Raw genomic sequence first — 23693 nt, forward strand, 5'->3', positions numbered from 1 at the left:
CTCTGCCAACTTATACATAGCGATATATCAAAGCCTTCGAGTGTAGCGGCAATGCTAGTGAAAATACGAAAGCTTATCTGATACTATGATAAGCTCTATAAAAGCTTTGGAAAGCAAGGCCTTAAGCATAATCTTAATGCAATTGGATTGGTTTTATAAAAATAAGCTTTCCATGTTTCGTGAAGTTGTTTTTTCATTTTGGATTATTTTTCTGATCAATGAAAAAAGTTCCTATGTTGCTCCAATTATTTATCTGATTTTGTAATGAAATTCCGTTTTAAAGGTTGCGTACTTCAAACTCTTGAAATCTTGAGACGTGATAGCCCAGTGGATATGACCTCTGCCTCCAATTCCGGAAGGTGTGGGTTCGAGTCCGGTCCGGGGCATGCACCACCAACTTTTCAGTTGTGTGCATTTTAAGAAATTAAATATCACGTGTCTCAAACGGTGAAGGAAAATATCGTGAGGAAACCTGCATACCAGAGAATTATCTTAATTCTCTGCGTGTGTGAAGTCTGCCAATCCAGCGTGGTGGACTATTGGCCTTACCCCTCTCATTCTGAGAGGAGACTCGAGCTCAGCAGTGAGCCGAATATGGGATGATGACGACGAACCTGTAAAATGGTGAAAACGAAAAATAAACCCTGTCTAAGTTTGTTGTGGGCATCTTCTCGGACCTAGATCTCACATGTGATCGTAAAATAACTTTAAATAGTTTAAAAACTAAAAAACACGTTTTTAGTACGCACTAAAAATTACAAATATTGGATTTAAGTCACGTGACTATTTTTTTCGAATTCCTGACAGCATACCCTTTCATTTGATATCCATATCATGGGGTGGATTTCAGCCAGCCGCCATCTTGAGGAGGCCGCCATATTGGATTTGTAATGAAGTTTCTTAGCTAGTCATGTATTGTCATCAGAACTTAGAGCGGAAGACCGAAAAGTGGGTCAAATTAAGATTCCAAGATTTGATTTTCTTACTTACATACAAGTGAACCTAATAAGTGTGTTTAAAAAGATACATATTTTTTATTCAGGTTAACGTAAAAAAATGAACGATCTTGATGAAAATAAATTTAACAGTGACTTTAAAATATTTCCAAATACATTCGACCTATACGTAGCAAGCCACATAAATCTTAGCCATTTTCAAAATTCCAGCTCCCAGTAGCAATTACGATAAGTATAGCGCTCGGTAGAATGCGGCCTTTTTCCAAAACTGATTGATTTATGCTACCAGTGCTGAACGTAAAAGCAAAAATCTAGATACGTGTATTGGATATATTTTTAAAGCCATAGTAAAGCCTAGAGAGATAGCCGCAGAAGATATGATCTCTGCGGATTCGTTTATCGGCTGTCAATCCGTTAGAGCGCTGCAAGCATGTTAGCTTACTTGATCGTCAGTGGCTGACATTAGTGTCGCTAATATTCACATAAAGGCGTTTTTTCGAATCCAGGGCATGTACTTCCAACCTTTTATATATGCATATTAAGAAATTAGATGTGATGAGTCTCAAACGCTGAAAGATAAACGTGAGGAAACCTGCATAACTGAGAATTTTTTTTATTCCCTATGCCTAACCCCTCTGATTCTGAGATGAGAATCGTGCTAAACAGTGAGTCTGTATGAGATATGGGTTGTAAATGATGATGATGAATAAAGCTTAAATAACTTAGATGTGCTCTTCAAGCCACAGGGGTGTAATATTTCTAGAAAAAAAGAAGTATTTCCAGTACTTCTTTTCAGTATTACTTAATCCGACTCTCGAATCCAGCACCTCGATATCTGATGCCACATAGGCTAATTTCTGGACAACCAAGAGTCTAATGAAGATGACATTACTGAGTGTAACGGAACCTTCATTCCGCACCACTCAACCCCTCTCCCAGCGCGCGATGCGAGCAGCTGCGCGTCGCGCCGCAGTTTCTATCATGCCGCGTTGCAAAAACCAGCTCACGACTAAGAGCCCCGTATGGGTTTTAAACTAGTCGGGCATACTCCGACCGACATCACGTGAGTTTTAGCCGTGTTTCATAATCAATTAATACAAAATAAAAGCTTGTAATATTGTTATCTTTATCAAAAAAAAACAGCGAACTGTCAGTTGGTATGAAAGAACCCACTCAACACGCTGTTTCCCACACTGGCGCCGTTTCGGGGTCAAGTGGTGCTTTGCATGCGCGGCGTTTGCAGCCACCATTACACGGGACTTTTGAACACAATTTATTTCATGCCATTACAGAATTACAGTGTCTGTGACAAGCATCTTGTTATTTCACAAATTAAATCACGAAATATGTTGTTAAGAGTACACTTACTAAATAAAATTTTTTTTTTTGTTTTTATTACAAGCTTTTTTTTGTAAGTACGCAAATAACGTATACCTCATAGATTTATGACACATAGATATGTAGTCGACGGATTCGTAAGCCATTTTATGTGTCCCGAAATTAAGACGCTCACATAACCACAGAAGTGGCTTAATTTTGAAGTAAAAAATTGTTATGTTGTCAGCGACATAGCTCAACGAGTTACGAAGCTGAAGTGGCAATGGGCGGGGCACATAGTTCGAAGTGCCGATGGACGTTGGGTTCCCATAGTGCTGTGGCGAATGGTGACCCCGCACTAGAAAGCGCAGTGTTGGTCGACCCCCACCAGGTGGACTGACGACATCAAGCGAGTCGCAGGGATTCGCTGGATGCAGGCGGCTCAGTATCGTAATGTTTGGAAGTCCCTACAAAAGGCCTATGTCCTGTAGTGGACGTCCATCGGCTGATATGATGATGATGATGTTGCGGGTCTATAGGTTATTAGTCTAAGGTATATATTTTAACAGAAAATCCTACTAATATTATAAACGCGAAAGTTTGTATGGATGTTTGGATGTTTGTTACTCTTTATCGCCGCTACTACAGAATTTTACAAGTTTGGAATGGAAATAGATTTTACTCTGGATTGACACATAGGCTACTTTTTATCCCGAAAAAATCCATGGTTTCCCGAGATTTGCGAAAACTGATGATTTTGATGATATGAATGTTTGTTACGCCACGCCACGCCACGGTCACGCCTCGACTAGTGAACCGAATTAGCTGAAATTTGATATTAAGATATATTATAGCCTGGATTAACACAGGTCACTTTTTACCTCAGAAATATTCATAGTTCCCGAGGGATTTGTGAAAAACTAATAGTAGTAAAAAAATATTTCGTTAAATTGTTATTTTTCCCAAAATGAACAAACACTCAGTTAAGGAAGAACCCTCGACACGTTGTTCTCGGGTCAAGTGGTGCTACATGCACGTCGCAGCCGCCATTGCTGTACAAACTGTACACACAATCTACTTCATGCACTAACAGTATTGCATAGTGACAACTTGCAGTATATATCAAAAAAGTCACGTTTTAAACTTCGACAAGCTACCCTGTAGATAATGAAATTAACTAGTTTTTTTTTATTCTTTACAAGTTTGCCCTTGACTACAATCTCATCTGGTGGTAAGTGATGATGCAGCCTAAGATGGAAGCGGGCTAACTTGTTAGGAGGAGGATGAAAATCCACACACATCGTAGACTGGTAACAAAGCCTCCCACCAGGCAAAAAGGTCATTTGACCTCGTAAGTCTAGCCTCTTCAAGAGTTACTAGGTCGACGGACCTCGTACCACACCACATAAAGTTTTATTATAGAGGTCGAAAAACCACAACTAACATTGAGTTGACTACAAATATTAAATGCGCTAGTAACACATCTAACAGTATTGATCATCATTGCGAGTGTCTGTCACCAAATTGCTGCGTAATATTTAATAAACTTTATCATAACATTCTTCATTACCAACCGACGCCCCGCGGTTATACCCACATAGTTCCCGTTCCCGTAAAAATACGGGAATAAAATATTGCGATTGATATAAAATATAGACGCCCGCGACTTCGTCCGCGAAATTTCGATGTCAACTTTACTACTAACACTACCCTACCCTACCCCTACCCTACCACTAACCCAAACCCTACAATACCCAACCCCTACATCTACCCTACCCCCACCCTACCCTACAACTACCCCCTCCCTACCCCTACCCTACCCCTACCCTACCCCAAACCTACCCCTACCCTACCCCCATCCTACCCCTACCCTCCCCGTATCCTATCCCTTTCCTACCCCTATCCCACCCGTACCCCTATCTCACGCCTATCCTACCCCTACCCTACCACTTCCCTATCCTACCCATACCTCTACCCTACCACTACCCTACCTCTACTCCTACCCTACCACTACCCTAAACCCGGCCCTAAACCTACCCTACCCCTACACTACCCCTACGCTTCCCTACCCGTACAGTACCCTACCCTGTAACTTCTCCATCTTACTCCTACCCTTAGCAAAATCGGTCCAGTTCTTCGAGAGTGGTGGTATGACCAAGAGAAATAGAGACTTCTATGCTAATAATATAAAGAGGTAAAGTTCGTGTGGTTGTAGGAGGTAATCTTTGGATCTACTGGACCGATTTGGAAAATTGTTTTACCAATAGAAAGCTACGTTATTTGCGAGTGTCATAGGCTATGTTTGATCCCCATATTCACACGGGAACGGGAACTACGTAAATGAAAGCGCCGGGCGTCATATAGTGGAATTTCTGCGTCTTTTAGAAATTTTGTATTATCTCCGAAACTATTTAAGTAATTAACATACTGTAAAGGGCAAATCTTATCTTCATAATATTCTTGTGATTATTAAATAATTTATTTTAATAAGGATTAATGTTTAGTTGTATAAATAATGACGTAAACCTAAGTATATAAAATTAATAATTTTTAAAACACAAAAGGTACTATATCTGCTAATATATAGAAAATAGATATATGGTGTCGCGGACTTATTTGTAGAACTTTTTAAGATACATAAAGTCTCCATACATTAATTTCAATTTTACACAATAGTTAAGGCAGCGCATGCGAATAAGTCTGTTTAAGAGGATTTTCAGTCCGACCTGTATGACAAAAACTGTGATAACTCGGCTAATATATACGATACCAATATAAAATAGCCTATAGCACTCCCCGATAATGTAGCATTCTACTGGTGAAAGAATTTTTGAAATCGGACCAGTAGTTCCGAAGATTACCCCATTTAAAAAATGTGACAAACTTACAAACTTACAAACTTTACCTCTTTATAATATTAGTATAGATGACACTTACAATTAATATGGCTTTCTACTGATAAAATAATTTTCAAAATCGGTGCAGTAGATCCAGAGATAATACCCCTACAATATCACAAACTTTACCTCTTTAGTATAGACAAAGCGATGAAAATCCGAGTGACTATCGCCAAATTGCTGCGTAATAGTAGAGGAGCCGAAGAGGGGATTTTTGCAGTTACTCGAGCGCGGCAGATAAACATAAGGGACTATACCTTACCTCCACCGAGTATGAGCCCTTAATATTGGTGGGTACGTTTAGGGCAACCAAAAAAAAAACTAACTTCATAAATACTCAACCAACACGTCAGATTAAGATAAGGTGAGTTGATAGCTAAAAACTGCACATTTCGAAAATCTGACGATTTGAGCGTAACGTAATGGAATGGGAGGGTTTCAAAGTTACAAAATTAAACCCTTATATTTTAGTGCTCGAGGTACGAGTGCGATTAATTTTTTACTTATTTTTAAGGAAATAATCTCCTAATTAATCGCTAAAATTTTCTTACAATTTCAGTAAGCCAAAGTAATAAAAATTGTTTTTAAAGTCTTTAGTTTATTTTTCCACCGCTAAAAACGGAAAAAGTAAATAACCATTTATTCTTCCTATTTAATCTACCAAATGTAATCGGTCTCAATGACGCTCGAGTAACTGCAAATTTAGCATCCCGGGCTCCCCTACTATAATATTTAATGCAGTTTTCCGTAACATAATACATTATTTTTAGCTACCCGTGATCGTTATAGCAGGTTTATCGTCCCGTTACAGTAACGAGTAAATATTGGTGATATAAAACGGATACATTTTTATGTATTTGTTAAATAGCGTTTTAACGTACTGTTTGCGGTCATATCTCATCGGTTCGACGTTTATCGTTCGGTTGTAGTTTGTGGTCGATTTGTGGCGATCAAACGTCGAGTTATACAGTGTGGAATGTTATGTCGCTACGTTCTTACGGTAAGGTTTGTTTTATTTATCGTATACGCCTGTTTTTGTCTTAGATTGCATAATCATTTACCATCAGGTGAGATTGTAGTCAAGAGCTAACTTGTAAAGAATAAAAAAACGCCGTGTCGAAGACTGCCGAACTGAAACGACGTTAAACGATGAACGGCCTTCAAGCCACACCTCCGGCCCGTCGGAGTGGCGAGCGTGAGGTTTTTTCGTTACGGAATTTCTGGATTCGGTCCCCGCGCTCAAGGCCCGCGATAGTAGCTATGAATAGCTTTAAAATGTAACATATCTCTTCAATAGCAATAAATATCAATAAGCACAGTCAGTGTATCTTTTAAAATATATAAGTAACAACTTTTTTTTTTTTTTTTTATTCTTTACAAGTTAGCCCTTGACTACAATCTCACCTGATGGTAAGTGATGATGCAGTCTAAGATGGAAGCGGGCTAACTTGTTAGGAGGAGGATGAAAATCCACACCCCTTTCGGTTTCTACACGGCATCGTACCGGAACGCTAAATCGCTTGGCGGTACGTCTTTGCCGGTAGGGTGGTAACTAGCCACGGCCGAAGCCTCCCACCAGCCAGACCTGGACAAATTAAGAAAATCTCAATCTGCCTAGCCGGGGATCGAACCCAGGACCTCCGTCTTGTAAATCCACCGCGCATACCACTGCGCCACGGAGGCCGTCAAAACAACTACAGTTACAAAGGTATAATAACATCACGGTTTCCGTTAGTGTAACAAACATTGCAGCAAATCAGTAAATTCTCCGCGTCCCGGGGGGAAATTGAAACTTTCCGCACAAACTAAGTTTCCCGCAAGATGGGCTGGGCCCGTAACGAGGTTGGACGCTGACCACATTATTTTGATATTATTTTGGCTTTATTTACCTCCATGATTGTGTAGCCTACGTAAGGTTAAAATTAATCAAACAATATTTTGTTAGCTATGTCAAAGACCAAAACATAGACTTCGAGGCACCAGCCACCTGTGCGATGCAGCTGCGTCTTGAAAAAGTGAAAGCGACTTATCTAAAGATTACCTAAAACGTACATTGCATTTACATCGGCACTTCGCTATAACATAATAACAACTGCGAGCTAGTGAACACGCATTTCAGTTAATATTGGGTTTAGTCTTTTATTTTTATGAAATGTAATGTCCTTGTAATTTCGGGATAAGAATAGAAGCTGTTTGTTCATTTGTTTGTTAGTTTTCTTGTGTTTAAATTGTATAGAGCCTGAGATTTATTAAAACACTATTGTAGAAATATTGATGTTTCCTTTACCTACACGTGTGATCCTATAATTTAATAAGTTTTTTTTTTGTAGGTATATGTATTATACATTATATTAAATTTATTATTTTTTTTTTTTTATTGAGAAAGAATACAATAAGGAACTTAAGCTAACTTATCCTAATAACTATATAAATCGTGCCCACGTGGAATGGTGGCAAGAATACTGGTTGCATTTCTGCGCTGGACAGCCAGGCTGATCCTTTGCGCAAAAAATGAGCCAGCCCTTCTGTCACCAGTCGAGGCAACAAGCCGCGGTGAAATGGTACGGAAAAATTTTTTGGCACTGCGACTCCATGGCCCAAGGGTCTCCACGGCAAAAGGTACAAATATGTAACTCTCTGTCAGAGAGGCATACTTGAGCCACTTACCGGTTTCAGTTTTTTCTGCTGCGGCTCCCGGTCTTGATTCTGTCTCCCTGATATGACACGGTGCTAATGTGTCGACGCATGTAGCGTCCCACATTAGGGCCCGCCCCATTTCCCAGGGAACCAGCGTCAATCCATCAGGTCTCTTACCATCATCCCGACTGATTCCTAACGGCTCGATTAGCGCAGGAATATTTATGGTGGCAAGAGCCCATTTTATTATGTCATTAAGAGAGCCATGCCGAAATAGCCTACCGCCACTCCTTTGGCATGAAAGCCCTGGCTTTATTTGGGTATATTTACCTCCATGATTGTTTAGCTACGAAAGGTTAAAATTAATCAAACGATATTTTTTGAATAAAGCCGTGATAGCCTCTGCCTCCGATTCCGAAAGGTGTGGGTCCGAATCCGGTCCGGGGCATGCACCTCCAACTTATCGGTTGTGTGCATTTTAAGTAATTAAATATCACGTATTTCAGACGGTGAAGGAAAACATCGTGAAGAAACCTGCATACCAGAGAATTTTCTGAATTCTCTGCGTGTGTGAAGTCTGCCAATCCGCATTGGGCCAGCGTGGTGGACTATTGGCCTAACCCCTCTCATTCTGAGAGGAGACTCGAGCTCAGCAGTGAGCCGAATATGGGTTGATGAATGATGATGATATTCTTTAACTTTATACATGTCCAATTGTCCATGCATGATTTTTATTGTGGCGGGGATTAAACCCTAATGTTTTATAGATTTGTATGAAAATAGTTTTATACAAATCTATAAAACATTCGGGTCTCCTTTATAGTTGGTTTCACGATGCGAAGGTTTTTAGTTAGTTTCATTTACAACTCCGGTGAGGTTAAATCACCTTGCAATTATCCCAATATTCCCAAGGGAATGGCGTTTATCAGTCTATTTTAATGACCCACTGCAGGGTCAGGCCTTCCTCGCCATTGGACGGGATATAGAACTTAGACCCACCATGCTGTTCTTATGCGGATTGACGGGCTCAGGGTGATTTTTACTCTTATATCTATAAATATTAGGTGGTAATAATAATCCCTGGGACTGACAGTTTAACATTCTATTCGAGACATGGGGTGTGACACCAACTTATAACTATTTTGTATTTTACAGAATAAAATAAAAATATTCAAAGATACCAACTTCTGACTGATAATAATTCTGACGGATGAGCTCAATATTTCATAGCCTGAACCAGGACTCGAACCTAAGACTTGGTGTACCAAAGCCACGTGTCCATTTAACCAACCAAAAAGTATTAAGTTTATATCAATCAGCCCATGTCCCGCGGTTTCACTAGCGTAGCTCCCGTTCCCGTGAGAATACGGGCATAAAATATAGCATACGATACTAACAAATAACATAGCTTTCTAGTGGAAAAGAAATATTCAAAATCGGTTCAGTAGATTTGGAGATTACCCCCTACAACAAACTTTATAGATAGTATAGATTTGTTGGATAGAAGTACTTTCACAAAATAACTGGTTCTATTCAATATTGTACGAAATATCTTCGCCCAGCGCTGGGATATTAACTAAGGCACTACTCGAGATTTCACTCAATTATCGCTTTCCACATCAATTTACCAGCGCAATGAGGTTAGGCAATCAGTGGAGTAAACTTCATTATAGCGCCGTCTTCCGAACACATTATAAATGCATTTGAATATAAATTTACATGAATATTTTATCATGTTTTTCATAACCTTAGGCGTATACTGTTTTAGCACTAAATTACTAATTACCTTAGTAGACCAGGCTATAAATCATTTAGTAATTTTTCAGAGATTTTCCAAAAAAGGTTGTACCAAATATGACATTTGATGCTTCTACGAGTACTACTTGACTTTTGACATTGATTTGATCAGGTAGTCGTGGCCTTGGTCATAATTCCAAAATTCATTTTTAACTGTAAAAAGGTTTTTTTTTTCTTTACAAGTTAGCCCTTGACTACAATCTCACCTGATGGTAAATGATGATGCAGTCTAAGATGGAAGCGGGCTAACTTGTTAGTAGGAGGATGAAAATCCACACCCCTTACGGTTTCTACACAGCATCGTACCGGAACGCTAAATCGCTTGGCAGTACGTCTTTGCCGGTAGGGTAACTAGCCACGGCCGAAGCCTCCCACCAGCCAAAGACAGACAAGAAAGGTAACAGACAGACAGGTAGACTTCCTTTCGCGTTTATAATATCAGAATAGATTTTTATCTGTATGTGAGAGGTTGCTAAGCAACGGTTTCAGGGATTTTGACGTCACACGCCCTCCCTCCTCTTCCCCCATATATCACATGAAAAATTCAATAATATGTATATAAGCTAAGCCGTTTTCCGATATTAAAAACAAACAACTAATTAACCCTTTTCCATCGTCTGATGCTAAATATCTATAGACTTATTAACAGCAAATATCATCTTATAGCAGAAGCTAACTTGGCGACTTAAACCAAACGTGGAGCATATATTTGACAGGCGACTTTGCCTGCGAGATTTCCATGAATATCTTATATCGCTCCATTGAGGCACTTTACGTATGCAGCTCGCCTTTGGGAAAATGCCAGGAAGCAAGCCTTGTTCGATTTTGTACGTACCTATGTATTTTTAGTAGTAAAGCTCTAGACTATAGAAAATACATAATAAAAAAACAATCTGTCTTTTCCGGACGAAAAGTTGAAAATATCTTACATATGTTAAGTAACTGTCATATTTATTTTAAACGAGCATTTTTGTTTCTTTTGTGAAGAAATCTTTACCCTTGATTAGGGGCCCCCAACTAAATTTTGATACTGGACCCTTTCAAGACACGCTACGCCACTGGACTTGACCTAAGTATTACAGTTGTAGTACTTATTATTATAGTAGTATACACATCTAAATAACAAGCCGACGCTCAGCTATTTCCGTATCGGTATCGTATTACTGTAAGAATACGAGGACAGAATATAACCTATGACACTTACAAATAACGTGGTTTACTAGTTGTAAAAGAATTTTCAAAATCAGTCCAGACCCTAGATAAGGGACATAATTAATAATTAATTAATTCTCTGCGTGTGTGAAGTCTCCCAATCCGCATTGGGTCAGCGTGGTGGACTATTGGCCTAACCCCTCTCATTCTGAGAGGAGACTCGAGCTCAGCAGTGAGCCGAATATCACACTAATATTATAAAGGCGAAAGTTTATGTGTAAGTGTGTAAGTATATTTGTTACTCTTTTATGCTGCGGCCAATAAAGCGATTTAGCTGAAATTTGGAATGGAAATAGATTTTACTCTGGACACATAGGCTACTTTTTATCCCGAAAAAATCCATGGTTCCCGCGGGATTTCTTAAAAACTGAATTTCACGCGGACGAAGTCGCGGGCGTCCGCTAGTGGGTTGATAAAAACAAGGGAGACACTGAGGAAAATAGAGGAAAGGGAAAAGACGGGAAGAAAAAGAGAGAAAATTTTGTTAAAAAATCAATTTTGGGCGTTGAAAATAGACCTTCATTTAACTTTATACTATGTTTGTACGCTATTAAATAGCGGACGGTAAATTTTAACGTCCGTTAAAAAAACTCTTGTGCGAATGAGGGCTTATTCACTAACTTTGACGTATGTTAGTTGACATATAAGACATTGAGATTCTATGTAATAAAATGTTATCCGGTGCCTATTAGGTTGATGACATTTCACAGATGACAGTTGATTTGATGTTTATTTTAATAGGTTGATAATAAAGACCAAATTAGTGAATATCCCAGCAGGAGAGTATATGATCGGTGATAAGGACATAGGAGTATATTTCAGAAAGAAGCAGTTTTGCATTGAACTAAACCAAATTGGCATCACTCCAATCAGAGATTTCTTAGTGTAGTAATGATAAATCTTTTTTCAAAAATCGTAAGATAGATAGAGATCTACTTCTTTAACAAACCTTAGAATCTCTTTAACAAACCCTATTGTTTATTCTCATTTAATTAGTGTAAAACAATACAAATGGCCCAGACAATCAGGCCCGAGGCAACGATTTCGGCCTAATCTATCTCTTTTGTGAGTAATCCGTATTGATCTATATACTTCCCTTGAACTTACGGGCGGCATCATTAGTTGCTAAGAATTACCTCTCGAAAAAGATCCTCAATTTGGTAACTGAGATACCGGTCACACACGTTCAAGTTTACTCGGTCCTGGATTAGCACTGATCTTTAGGCTATTTAAACAATTGTTTAGGGCTCCCACACACGGGCCACCGACCACAACCACAAAACGTCGCTACTGGCATATTTCCTGTAGTTTTTATACATTTTATATAGACTCACCGCACACGCTTGACGCCGGTAGCCGCTACACGCTACAACCGTCGTTGCTTGAATTCTGTGGCCCGCACTGCCCCCTAAACGACGCCGCCTACTGTATGGGTTAAAAAAGTAGCCGCCACCGGCCACAAGTATCAACCATCAGCCACAAGTGACTGTCGCGCGCTTCAGCTACTTTTGTGGCTCCTTCTTGCTTCTTGTGGCGGCGTTTGTGACTGTCGCGTGTGGCTCGTGTGCGGTGACACTTAGGGCATCCTCTCAAGGAGGCACCAGAGCCAATCGAGGTAAAAGTTAAAGAAATTTCATAATCCGCGCGTTAAAATGATTATCAACACTTTTTTTAACTAGTGTGAAACGCTAGGTTTCTGCCTCGTTGCTCCAGTGGTTAGATACGGATTCGGATCACGACGTCCTGGATTCGAGTCATGGGTCGGTCTATGTAACACTGAGCTTTTCTAGTAAAAATTCTCAGCCCGGGTCATCACTATCTGATATAAGTTGTCACAAAATTCTAACCCTAAGCCCGCAATTTCGCATTGGAGCAACGTGGTGGGCCAAAGCTCTATATCCACAAATACATAGACACGAATCCGTACGAAACACAGCAACGCTGTCAAACGAAATAATCATAGCTGTATTGTCCTATACAACGTCTTTCAGACGCCCTATTCATTAAAAAACCAACTTCGATATTTTTTTGTAAAAGTCTGTGTCTTAAAAATAAATATTTAAAAGCTCGAAACCCTTGCGGCAAATTTATTTCAAAAATATCGAAACAAAAGCCTCCCCTACACAAATAAACATAAGCACATTGCGTTTGTTTCGCGAATATATTTGGGGGAAGCTGACCTAAGTACGTGCCCGAGGCGATCAGAGAGAAGTTGCGCGTCGTTAAATGTGCGATCAAGTGGTGCTTTTATACTAGTAACATAATATATTTTCAAGTATATTTACTCTCATTTATTTATTTGTCTTTTTTTATTTTTAACATATAAAAATACTAGCTGACGCCGCGTGGTTCCCGTTCCCGTCTGGAGTACGGGGATGATATATAACCTATAGCCTTCCTGAATTAATGGGCTATCTAACACTGAAAGAATTTTTCAAATCGGATCAGTAGTTTTGAGATTAGCGCGTTCAAACAAAACAAATTCTTCAGCTTCATAATATTAGTATAGATAATACAAAACACTTTTAAAAATGTATAAAAAAAATCAACCCTCCCGCTGCGAGATTTGAGTGCCCAAACAACCGGTTAGGGTTTAAGAGTGAGGAACTTCCTCACAATACGCGCCGTCTCAAGAATCACTGCCTTCTGTATAAGTTAAAAAATCAATAAGTTATATCTATAAGTTTATAAATCAATAAGTTATATCTATAAGTTTAAAAATCAATAAGTTATATCTATAACTTTAAAAAACATATTTCGCAAGAACTTGGGAATTTTTATTTTTACACCTTTAGCATTTTTATGTTTATGTACGAAACAAATTAGTTAGTTGCTATATTATTTTTTGTGTTACAAAATAAAGGCAATTCCAAAAAGATCCCAAAGTCCAAATTTTACCAAAATCATTCAAAATCTGCTTTCTAACCTGTAACCAAAGTTTGGTATTGACTCGTCGAATGTAGGGGTACTTTTAGGTACCAACTACCCTCAGTTAGGAACTTTCTCATAACAAAAGGGTCTCTTGAGAATATTACACAAACACGACTAGACGATTAGACGACCTTTTGGAGGGTTACTGTAGAATTTGTTACTTTGAAATTTCGAGGACTTGGGTTCGTTAACTGCTCAATTAGATTCAGAAATTTTGATTTTTTAAACTCCTTATTTAATTATCGTTTCTGTCTTTGCCATTTAGTCAATTATATTAAATACTGTTAGATGTGTTACTAGAGCATGAAAAATTAGGTGCTTAAAATAGGAAATAGTCAACTCAATGTTAGTTGTGGTCAACAACGAACGTTATTTAGACAACTAACACTTAAACTAATACCTAAATACCGTCTACAATGTCAAGTTGCGTGAACACGAAGTGTAAAAACTATATATACATAAGTATATAATGAAATTTAAGACAAAATTGTGACTGTGTGCACGCAGTGTTGTAGCCTATGATTTTATAGGGACTTAACCGATTTATTTTATAAAATTATCATTGCATTTAGTATATTACAAAGACCGGATGATGCTGCAAAGGGATCAGTCAAGATGGTCCAATTGAGAGAAGTAATATGTGAAAATGAATAAGCCAATTAAATTAGTATCATTTTTCTAAATATTATCTTTAATATGTAGTAGGTACTGAAAATCTAGTCGAGAATGGACCTCAGACCTTCTTTTTTAATATTAAATCCTTTAACTATAATGGAGTTAGTTCCCAAAAACATTCGCGGGTGGACCGAATGACTTCATTTTGAATGACACCGCTTAAGACAAATCATATTTAATTTCTTATTTTTTTCGATTTAATTCGAACCCACACCCTCTGGAATCGGAGACAGAGGTCATATCCACTGGGCTATCACGGCTATACCGTAAAGTTATCGAGATAAAAATATGTAAGCGGCAAACACGTAGAAACCTTTTAGAGAGGGTACGAAACAAACCATGTGACATGACACAGGGTTAAGTGTAAACTTCGTCTAAATGTCCGCTTAAATATTTCGTAGCACGTTTTCACTTTTCAGCGCCAAAGTGGATGTGACACCAACATTTGCCTGCGTCTGACAACATTTACGTTGTATATATTTGAATAGAATAAAATAAAAAAACCGGCCAAGCGTGAGTCGGACTCCCGGACTCCCGTTTGTTTGTTGTTTGGGAGCAATTATTAAATATTTTACTATTTTTTATTAGCGTGATCGAATCAGAAATGAGGAGATCCGCAGACGAACCAAAGTCACTGACATAGCTCAGCTCAGACCCATTATTGTATAGGACCCGCCTCGTTAGACGTTACTTTTCTGTCAAAGTATATGATCAACGATCTAATGCGATTATAAAAACTGTATCTATATAATCGATGTTTCATAGTTGTAATCGTGTTCGTCGGTTAAAAAGCTCCGTAAAAGTACCTTTTTGTGTAATTGAATGGTGTAAAAAACGGGCACAAACTTCTAGTTTAGTATAAGATATATACCAAATCTAAGCTCGTTTTCCTCAGAAAATGACAGTCAATTTTGTTCATGACTATGAGTGCGATACAGGTCCTTCTATAATTGGTCTGAGTAGCTCAGTGAGTCGCGAAGCTGAAGTAGCAATGGGCAGGCCACATAGTTCTAAGAGCCGATGGACGCTGGGGCCCCAAGATGCTGGAATGGCGACCCCGCACCTGAAAGCGTAATGGTATGACTAATCTGTACTTTGTACAAAAAACTTAAAAACCGTAAAATTTCGGCTAACATAATATATTGCGATAATCTAGTAGGCCTCGATGTCAGTTATCACCTTGTAAAGTATGTCGTATTACTTACGGGACACCTGTATATGTAATTTAGTTTAGAAGTGTAGTTATCATACCTACCTAGATTTCATATTTGTTGAATATCTACTACGTACATCATTAGCGAATGTTAACAAAGATTAATTCGGGCACAGTCTATCTCCTAATGGACATAATTACGCTAGAAGCGTTCGTACATTATCCGATCCGCTATTGAACCGGCATAATGACAATAATATTGTATGTAGGTACGTATACCTACTATGTTACTTAATATGATTAATACTATTATATACCTTAACATTTAATCAATATTATCAACCCATATTCGGCTCACTGCTGAGCTCGTGTCAATCCATATTGGACCAGCGTGGTAGACTATTAGCCTAACCCCTCTCAATCTGAGAGGAGACTCGAACTCAGCGGTGACGCGAATATGGGTTGATAACGACCAGCATTGTGCCAGCGTTATGTTTCTAAGCTTTATATCCACTCTTCGTACTATAGATCCGTATCTTTCTAGAAATTTTAAGTGCTACAGGTGTATTGTATTACACCCCCATGCCTTAGAAAGGAACTTTAGATGCCCTCTCAAGAATTCAGACCCTCAAATAGATACCTACCGAATAATTATTATAATTAATTATAATTATAATAATCACCATATTTTTCAGATTATTTTAACGGCGGGCTATGGCGCCAGGTCTCTCTCCTTATAGACAAGGATGGATAAGCTCCATATCCGTTTGTCTTACCCACCATACCCAATAAAGGTTAGCGGGCATAAGATGATAATGTTAAACAAAAAGATTTTAATGATAAGGACTAGGGCCTGTAGGTAAGTAGCACGTCAGTTCTCTTTCTACAAACGCTAACGTATCGAAAATTTGAAAAATGTATGGGAATGACAGATCCGATCGACAACTTGATCACGTGACTTGTCGATAGCAAATGACATTCGTATCCATTCTTAAATTTTCGAAGCGTTTGCGATCGTAGAAAGATAATCGATGTGCCACTTGGCTATAGGGTATTTCGCAGCTCAACCCAGGATTCAAACTCAGCACTTCGTGTTTTGAATCCACATTGTGACGTAACGCGTAGCTGCGACAGTGATTGTGCCATTATTTTGTGGTAGAGGAAACACCCCGAGTAAGTCCCAGGACTTGTGACCTTGGGAATAGGTTTAAAAAATCCTTTCAGAATGCATTGACACTCACCTTCCCTGCCCGACAAGTTTTCCATGACCACTCTAAGCAATTTATGATAAACACGAATAATTATTGCACAAAATCACTAACGCGACTGGCAGCGTGACGGTATCTACGCTGCCTAACAAACAACTGAGCTCAAGCAATCAAATGCCCTCTTATTTATACCGACACTGATACCTCCCCTCCACAATAACATAATTAATGAATGTTAATAAATCTATACTCGAGGAGATTGTAACAAAATGTACAAACAACAGTTATCGTCAAGATTATATGTACTCAGAGGCACAATTATCCGCCCACTTTAAAATATCACATAAAAGTGGGCGGCTAATTGTGCCTTTGAGTATATATTTATAACTATGCACTTAACACGGTATCGTAGTATCAGAATGTAACGAGCTAGATCAAATAATATCAAAACTGATTTACGAAGTTCGCTAACTAACGAGGTGGGTACAACGCACTCCTGAGCTTATACAAACTTTACTCTTAACTCTACTTACTCTGAACTAACCAATTTTGTAAAACGATACGATATAATTAAAGATAATGATCCTTGTAGAGGTGCCGGGTTCCATGCTTGAGTAGTTACTCTGGTACCGATTCTGTTTACCCAACTTGCAAGAAGGGTTACATTTTTCGCGCGGATTTTGTATGTACGAGTATGTATGTAATATTCTTCATTACTTAATTAAGATATCGTAAGATTCGTCTTAATAACCCAAGTGTCCTAAGATAGGTGGGTGAAGTTAAAGCAGCGAGCAGATTAGGTTAGGTTAGTTAGGTTTTTTTTATTTTTTTGACGGCCTCCGTGGCGCAGTGGTATGCGCGTTTGGCTGGTTTTCTTAATTCGATTGAGTTTTCTCAATTGGTCCAGGTCTGGCTGGTGGGAGGCTTCAGCCGTTGCTAGTTACCACCCTACCGGCAAAGACATACCGCCAAGCGATTTTGCGTTCCGGTACTATACCGTGTAAAAACCGAAAGGAGTGTGGATTTTCATTCTCCTCCTAACAAATTAGCCCGCTTCCATCTTAGATTGCATCATCACTTACCATCAGCTGAGATTGTAGTCAAGGGATAAGTTGTAAAGAATAAATTATTTCTTGACTTTTATAATACGGTAAAAACCTACTTACAAAAGGAAAATTTCCCAATCTAAATCTTTCCGTCCACATCAAAACACAACTTTATTTGCACAAATAAAAGCCGTCATAACGAGCAAAGCAGGGATTTATAGCAAGCATTAAAACTTGGTAGTTAAGTATGCTTTTACAGTTGCGTGGCTCGCAACAACGTCGTAAAGCTGTGGAGATAAACTAGTTTCTGATGAGATTGGTCAAATTCTAAAGGGATATTTACATGCTAATGAAAGCCTGGTGACGTGTGGACTCAGTGTTGCCAGTTCCATGTCCTGAGTCGCCAGATCGCTATTTTCAGTAGCGTGCATACTTAGTCATAGATGTACAAATGCCCATCCAGGGTAGAAACCCTGAGGACTAGTTACGAATCTGTATTGCGATGGAAATTTTCCATTTTGTACCAATAGTGCATGTCCTAGCTAAAAACCCTGTGCCTGCTACTGCTTATATTCATAGCAAAACTTACTTAACCATTCGCTGCCCGCGAGTATTTTATCGAAAAGCCCGTCTGCGTTGAAGGAGTCGACAGTCAGGGAATGCGATTTTAATCTACCGTTGTGAACCATTTAAAAAAATCTTTATATTCCTCTATCGCGCGGAGCATGATACTGTGCTCGCCTATTGCCCTAAGTTTACTTTATATTTTTTTACATGTCACGTAACGGATACGATGGGCGACCGGTCGTCCATTTAGGAGTCAAGAAGACACTTATACATCTATAGGGACGAGATCCGGCAAAAGAAATATGGATTGCCTAGTTAAAATGGGGCCGGACAAATTTTTCATACAAAATCTAGGCCTTGGATGTGGTTCATCTACATCCAAGTCCGCCAATCCACGTCCGTCCTTAGACCTCTTTAATCCAGCCAACAGTAGTATCACTTTAATAATGGAGTAACTTCTTCCGTTTTCCCAAAATTTCCCTTCACTGCTCTGCTCCTATAGATCGTAGCGCAATGAAAAGCATACTATAACCTGCCCAGGAGTATGAAGAGTAATTGTGCCAAGTTTCGTTAAAATCCGTCGAGTTGTTTTTGTTTAGCTATAACGAACATACAGGCAGACAGACAAAAAATTTACTGATTGCATTTTTGGCATCAGTATCGATCACTAATCACCCCCTGATAGTTATTTTGGAAATATATTTCATGTACAGAATTGACCTCTCTACAGATTTATTATAAGTATAGATTTGCTTAATTACTTTATATTTCAAGTTTCCAAATTGAACAGAATGTATTTACGTATTTTTGCAAAACATCCATTTCAGATGTTTCATGGAAAAACATTTAGGTAGTTTTCCACGAAAACCTGACAAATATGTCAATACAATCCCGAAACTGGAATAACTCCGGGAAATGTTAACTCAAAACATTTAATTGAAGCTTTCGCAAATAATAACTAAATGTTAGCTTCCATTGTTTCCATTTTAATACAGATCAGAAATCAAAATTCATAACTCCACATATAATCGTCAGATCAATTCTATCATGGCTTCAAATACAATATTTGTCTGACAAATTACCAACGTAGCGCAAATGTGAGAGGAACTTAAGTAGATTTGTGTGCGAGAGAAACTTGCGGAAAATATTCACGTCTCCGAGAGAAATGGTGCCAAAAACGGCGAAGTTTTCTCAATAATTGTAGAAGTATCTGAATTATCCGCCACTCTGTCTTTAGTTGTTGGGATTTCTTTGTAAAAAAACATTTTTTTTTTAATTTAAGTTAGCAAAGTTCAATTCAAATTCAAAATTCATTTATTTCAAGTAGGCTCAGTTTACAAGCACTTTTGACACGTCAGTTGACTATTTGTAAAGATTCTACCACCGGTTCGGAAGGCAGGTTCTGCTGAGAAGATACCGGCAAGAAACTCAACAGTTGCTCTTTTGAAAAAGTCATACAGTATTATAATTTACATTTGATAACAATTAAATTACAATTTTTACGTATTTACGTATACTGCACCTGTAGTAAGTAGTAGTTTGCAACCTCCTTACGTAAACAACTCATTTAAATAGCTTATTTTTCTCTGTGTAATGTTGTTTGTGATGTGCTTATCGAAATACCTTGGCGAACGCCTCCGTCAACTGTATTTGAAATGTTCTTTAGTTAAGGAGTTTCCTTGTAGTAGTTGAGAAGAATTCACGCGAGTCGCCGTCCGCGCGAGTTGGCCGAATTTTTGTTGTTTCGGGTCGCGATTTGGGCCGCTTTGTGATGTTATTTGATTAGCCTTGTGCCGTGTGCTTTTGTAATATCAGACTGTTTGAATAGTCAGACTAAGTGTAGTTTGATCGGCACCTGCAGTGATTTTGGAGCGTGTTGTTGCCTGTCAACATTAATGCGTGGTATTTGCCGGGGTCCACCGGTTCCGGCGAGCCTGTACTAGGGAGACCGACGGGTGACTGTACTTTTCCCCACCTACACCAAATTACATCCCCTTGGTCGCCTTCGGCTGGCGACAATCGCCGCGGCAGGCCTGTACCGTTAACGGGTTACTCATTATTTTTCTTGTTATTAAGCTGTCGTAATTATTAATTGAGGCAAGTCGGCACGCTGTGAAACGCAAGCTGCCGAAAACCCTTGCTTCGATAGAACATTTAGGCTAGCTATGGGCCGGTTTTTGGAGTTCCTTCGAAACCCCGCCAGAACAAGAAGTTACCTGTAGTAGTTGAGGACCTGCGCGAAGACGCCCGGGTGCCTGTCGAAGAAGTACTCGTTGAGCACGGGGTCGTAATTAGCGAGAGCCTCCGTCAGCCGCGACAGTCGCGTCGCGGGGATTTTTTTTAAAGTCGCCTTGTAGGTTTCGTATCTGAAAAAGAAATTGTATATATTGTATAGCCGTGACTCAGTGGATATGACCTCTACCTTTGATTCGGAGGGCGTAGGTTCAAATCCGTTTAGGGGCATGCACCTCCAACTTCTCAGTTATGTACATTTTAAGTGTGGAAAACATAGTGAGGAAACCTGCACATATGAGAATTTTCTCCCTCTCTACGTTCGTGAACTCTGCCAACCCGCACTGGGCAGCGTGGTCGACTATAACATAACCTTTCTCGTTCTGAGAGGAAACCCATGCTCAAAAGTGAGTCGAATATTAAACAAGTCAGTATAGAGTAAAACCTAGGAATAAAGTTAATCTTCTTCTAATCTCGATAATGCTTTTTTAAACTAAATTTTTGTTATGGAAGGTAGTCTCATGTTGAAATTAGGCATTTATTGAGGGAATGTTAATTAACATTGTTAATATTACAGCAAATGGACGTCCACTGCTAGACATCCTCTTGTAAGGACTTCCAAACACAACAGTCCTTAACCCCATGCATCCACCGGCTCCCTGTAACCCCCTTAATGTCTTCTGTTACAAATAGTACCTGCTTCCCGCCTATTTCGTATAGATAAGTGTCGCCGCCTAGCGTATAGTAGCGTCCTTTCATTTCATACTTTTATGACTTCCGGTTATTATAGTTAAATTTAATTAAGTAACAATGATTATCAATCCGAACAGTGGAGAGGTTATTATTAATTATTGATATAAATATAATTATTTATTTTACATGATATAAATTCATCATTGGTTATTTTACTCTTGACAACTATGACGTCACGTTATGATTTAGTTTGTATTTAATTTCTCAACTTTGTGTTTCGATATTTTAATATTATTTTACGATCGTTATGAATATCTTTTAATTATTAATGTGTTTTAGATAGAATTATAACGTTTGGTTTGTATAATAATACTCCGGAACTATTATTAAAACGTACTTGTATTGTTAACATATTCGTGCTACCAACAGTAGACACTAACTTTGCAAATATTATAAAATAGAGGGTTGTTTAGCAGATTCATTGATATACTACCATCAGCGTGTAATATTAACATTATAGCGGAAGCTATGCTGAAATTGTTATCGAATAAATTTGTGTACAGTGAAAATATTATTTTACTTCTCCCACCTTCTGTAACATCTCAGAAGTGGGCATAAAACTGTTGGGATCCTACGCTACGGGTCTTGGCAAGAAGAAGAATCGAAGAAAGCAAAAACGGAATTTTTTTTTTTCTTCTTCTACACCACGCCCTTACCAAGAAATCAACTACATGTGACGCACAGAATTGAAACTCAAAGAAGTTTGTAATCAAGCTTCGTCTACAATACCCTGATGAACGCTGGTACAAAGACTTCGAAGACTACAATATCGTCATACAAGCGTGTCCGGATACAGCATTCTACGACTAGTCGACTTTGTTGAAAAATTTGATGTCATGTCGGTAAGAGCAAAGGATTAAGGAAGACTTCGAGAAGTGCAACATTATTGGAGAAGACGCTTTATCGTCTATCATCAAAAGCCTTCTGATGGAGCTACGTTCAAATGCCTTCCAGCCTCAAAACGTCTGATTAACTCTTTGGGTTTTCATCTGAACAAGAAAGAAGCAACTAAGAAGACAGAAGCATCGTCAATGCGGCAGCGAACATGTAGAAAACTTGCAGTGTATGGCGCCTCTCCTACGCTTCAGCCCTCTGGACTGGGGCCCTGCTACACCTGCGGGAGCACGAGCCTCTAGTCGCCGCGCCGCCGCGCCGCCGCGCCGAGCCATTTGCTGGGTTGCTGCGACATCGTAAACTCCGCGGCAGCAAACACATACAGTCCAGGTTAGTCCAGCTATGTATACTTTTATATCGTAAACTTTTTTTTTGCGCTTATACAAACGCCTCGCCATTGGTGTGCCGCGTGCATATAAAATTACATAATACATTGGTACGACAAGTAAATTGCGTATACTGCCAGAAAAATAGTAAAAATCGCCCATTGTTATGAAAAGTTTTGGAGGTGAGGTCTCTAAATATTAGAGTGGAGTAGTAGGTATAGGTTACATATGTCTATGTGACGAGACATGCAGGTATATGGATAAAGTACTCGTGATGTGTTCAAGTAGTGATACGTGAAAGTTAGAGTTTGTAATGATTATTATACTGTTATACATTTTATAGAAGGCAGTAAATGATCAAGTTGCTGGTACAACTATTCACTGATTCAAATACCTATTAGTAATCTTGTCCTGTACAAAAGTCTTGCAGTCGTATAATAGTTTCTAGCAAGAAAACTGTTTATAACCTTAGTTGATTTATTTTAAATGTATGACTTCTTACCAAAGCTACATTTTATTGATTTGTTTGAGTAATAATAAAAAGTAAACAGGCATTTTGTACAAAGTTCTGTTTAGCTAATTGGGTAAATTATAGCTCTCCTTGGCGAAGTTGATAAGTGAATAGAGCTCTTTCACAAACAGTAAAAAAAAACAGCATATAATATATCAAATATTAGAAAAAACCTTTTTATGTTTAGATCCATCCAACTGCCAAGTAAAAATAAATAATATCCTGTTCATAACGCCATGTTACCTAAAACAACCAAATTAACATATACCGATATCAAAAGAGTTCTATCATATAATTCGAGGATTTAGCTGATGTAGATTTGATAAATAATAAAATCTGCTCTTAGGGTTTGTCTGTACTTATCAATTGCTCAACGGGCTATTTTAGTTCTAATATAATTTATTACCTCGTTTACTCCTAGCTTAAGGGTGGCTAGCTATTCAGGATTTCGGTTCACAAATAAGATACTTATAAGCCAGGAAAGAAAGAAAATTGACAATTCAAGCTGGCTCTCTAATTAGAATACAGTGGTATACGGCTAACTCTAACTGAACAGAGTCGTCTTCTTTTCGCGATGAGAA

General features: G+C 38.7%; 1 protein-coding gene across 1 annotated transcript in view; it reads right to left on the reverse strand.

Annotated features, from left to right (window-relative positions):
* LOC112055268 (potassium voltage-gated channel protein Shaw-like) overlaps positions 1–23693 on the reverse strand; it is a 188083-nt gene that overhangs the window by 130350 nt on the left and 34040 nt on the right. Inside the window, exon 2 of the mRNA XM_052887287.1 lies at positions 20613–20762. Coding sequence (XP_052743247.1) covers positions 20613–20762 — 150 coding nt within the window. The remainder of the gene's footprint in view (positions 1–20612; positions 20763–23693) is intronic.

This window comes from Bicyclus anynana, chromosome 19 (genome assembly GCF_947172395.1).
Source record: "Bicyclus anynana chromosome 19, ilBicAnyn1.1, whole genome shotgun sequence".
In the NCBI taxonomy this organism is placed as follows: domain Eukaryota; kingdom Metazoa; phylum Arthropoda; class Insecta; order Lepidoptera; family Nymphalidae; genus Bicyclus; species Bicyclus anynana.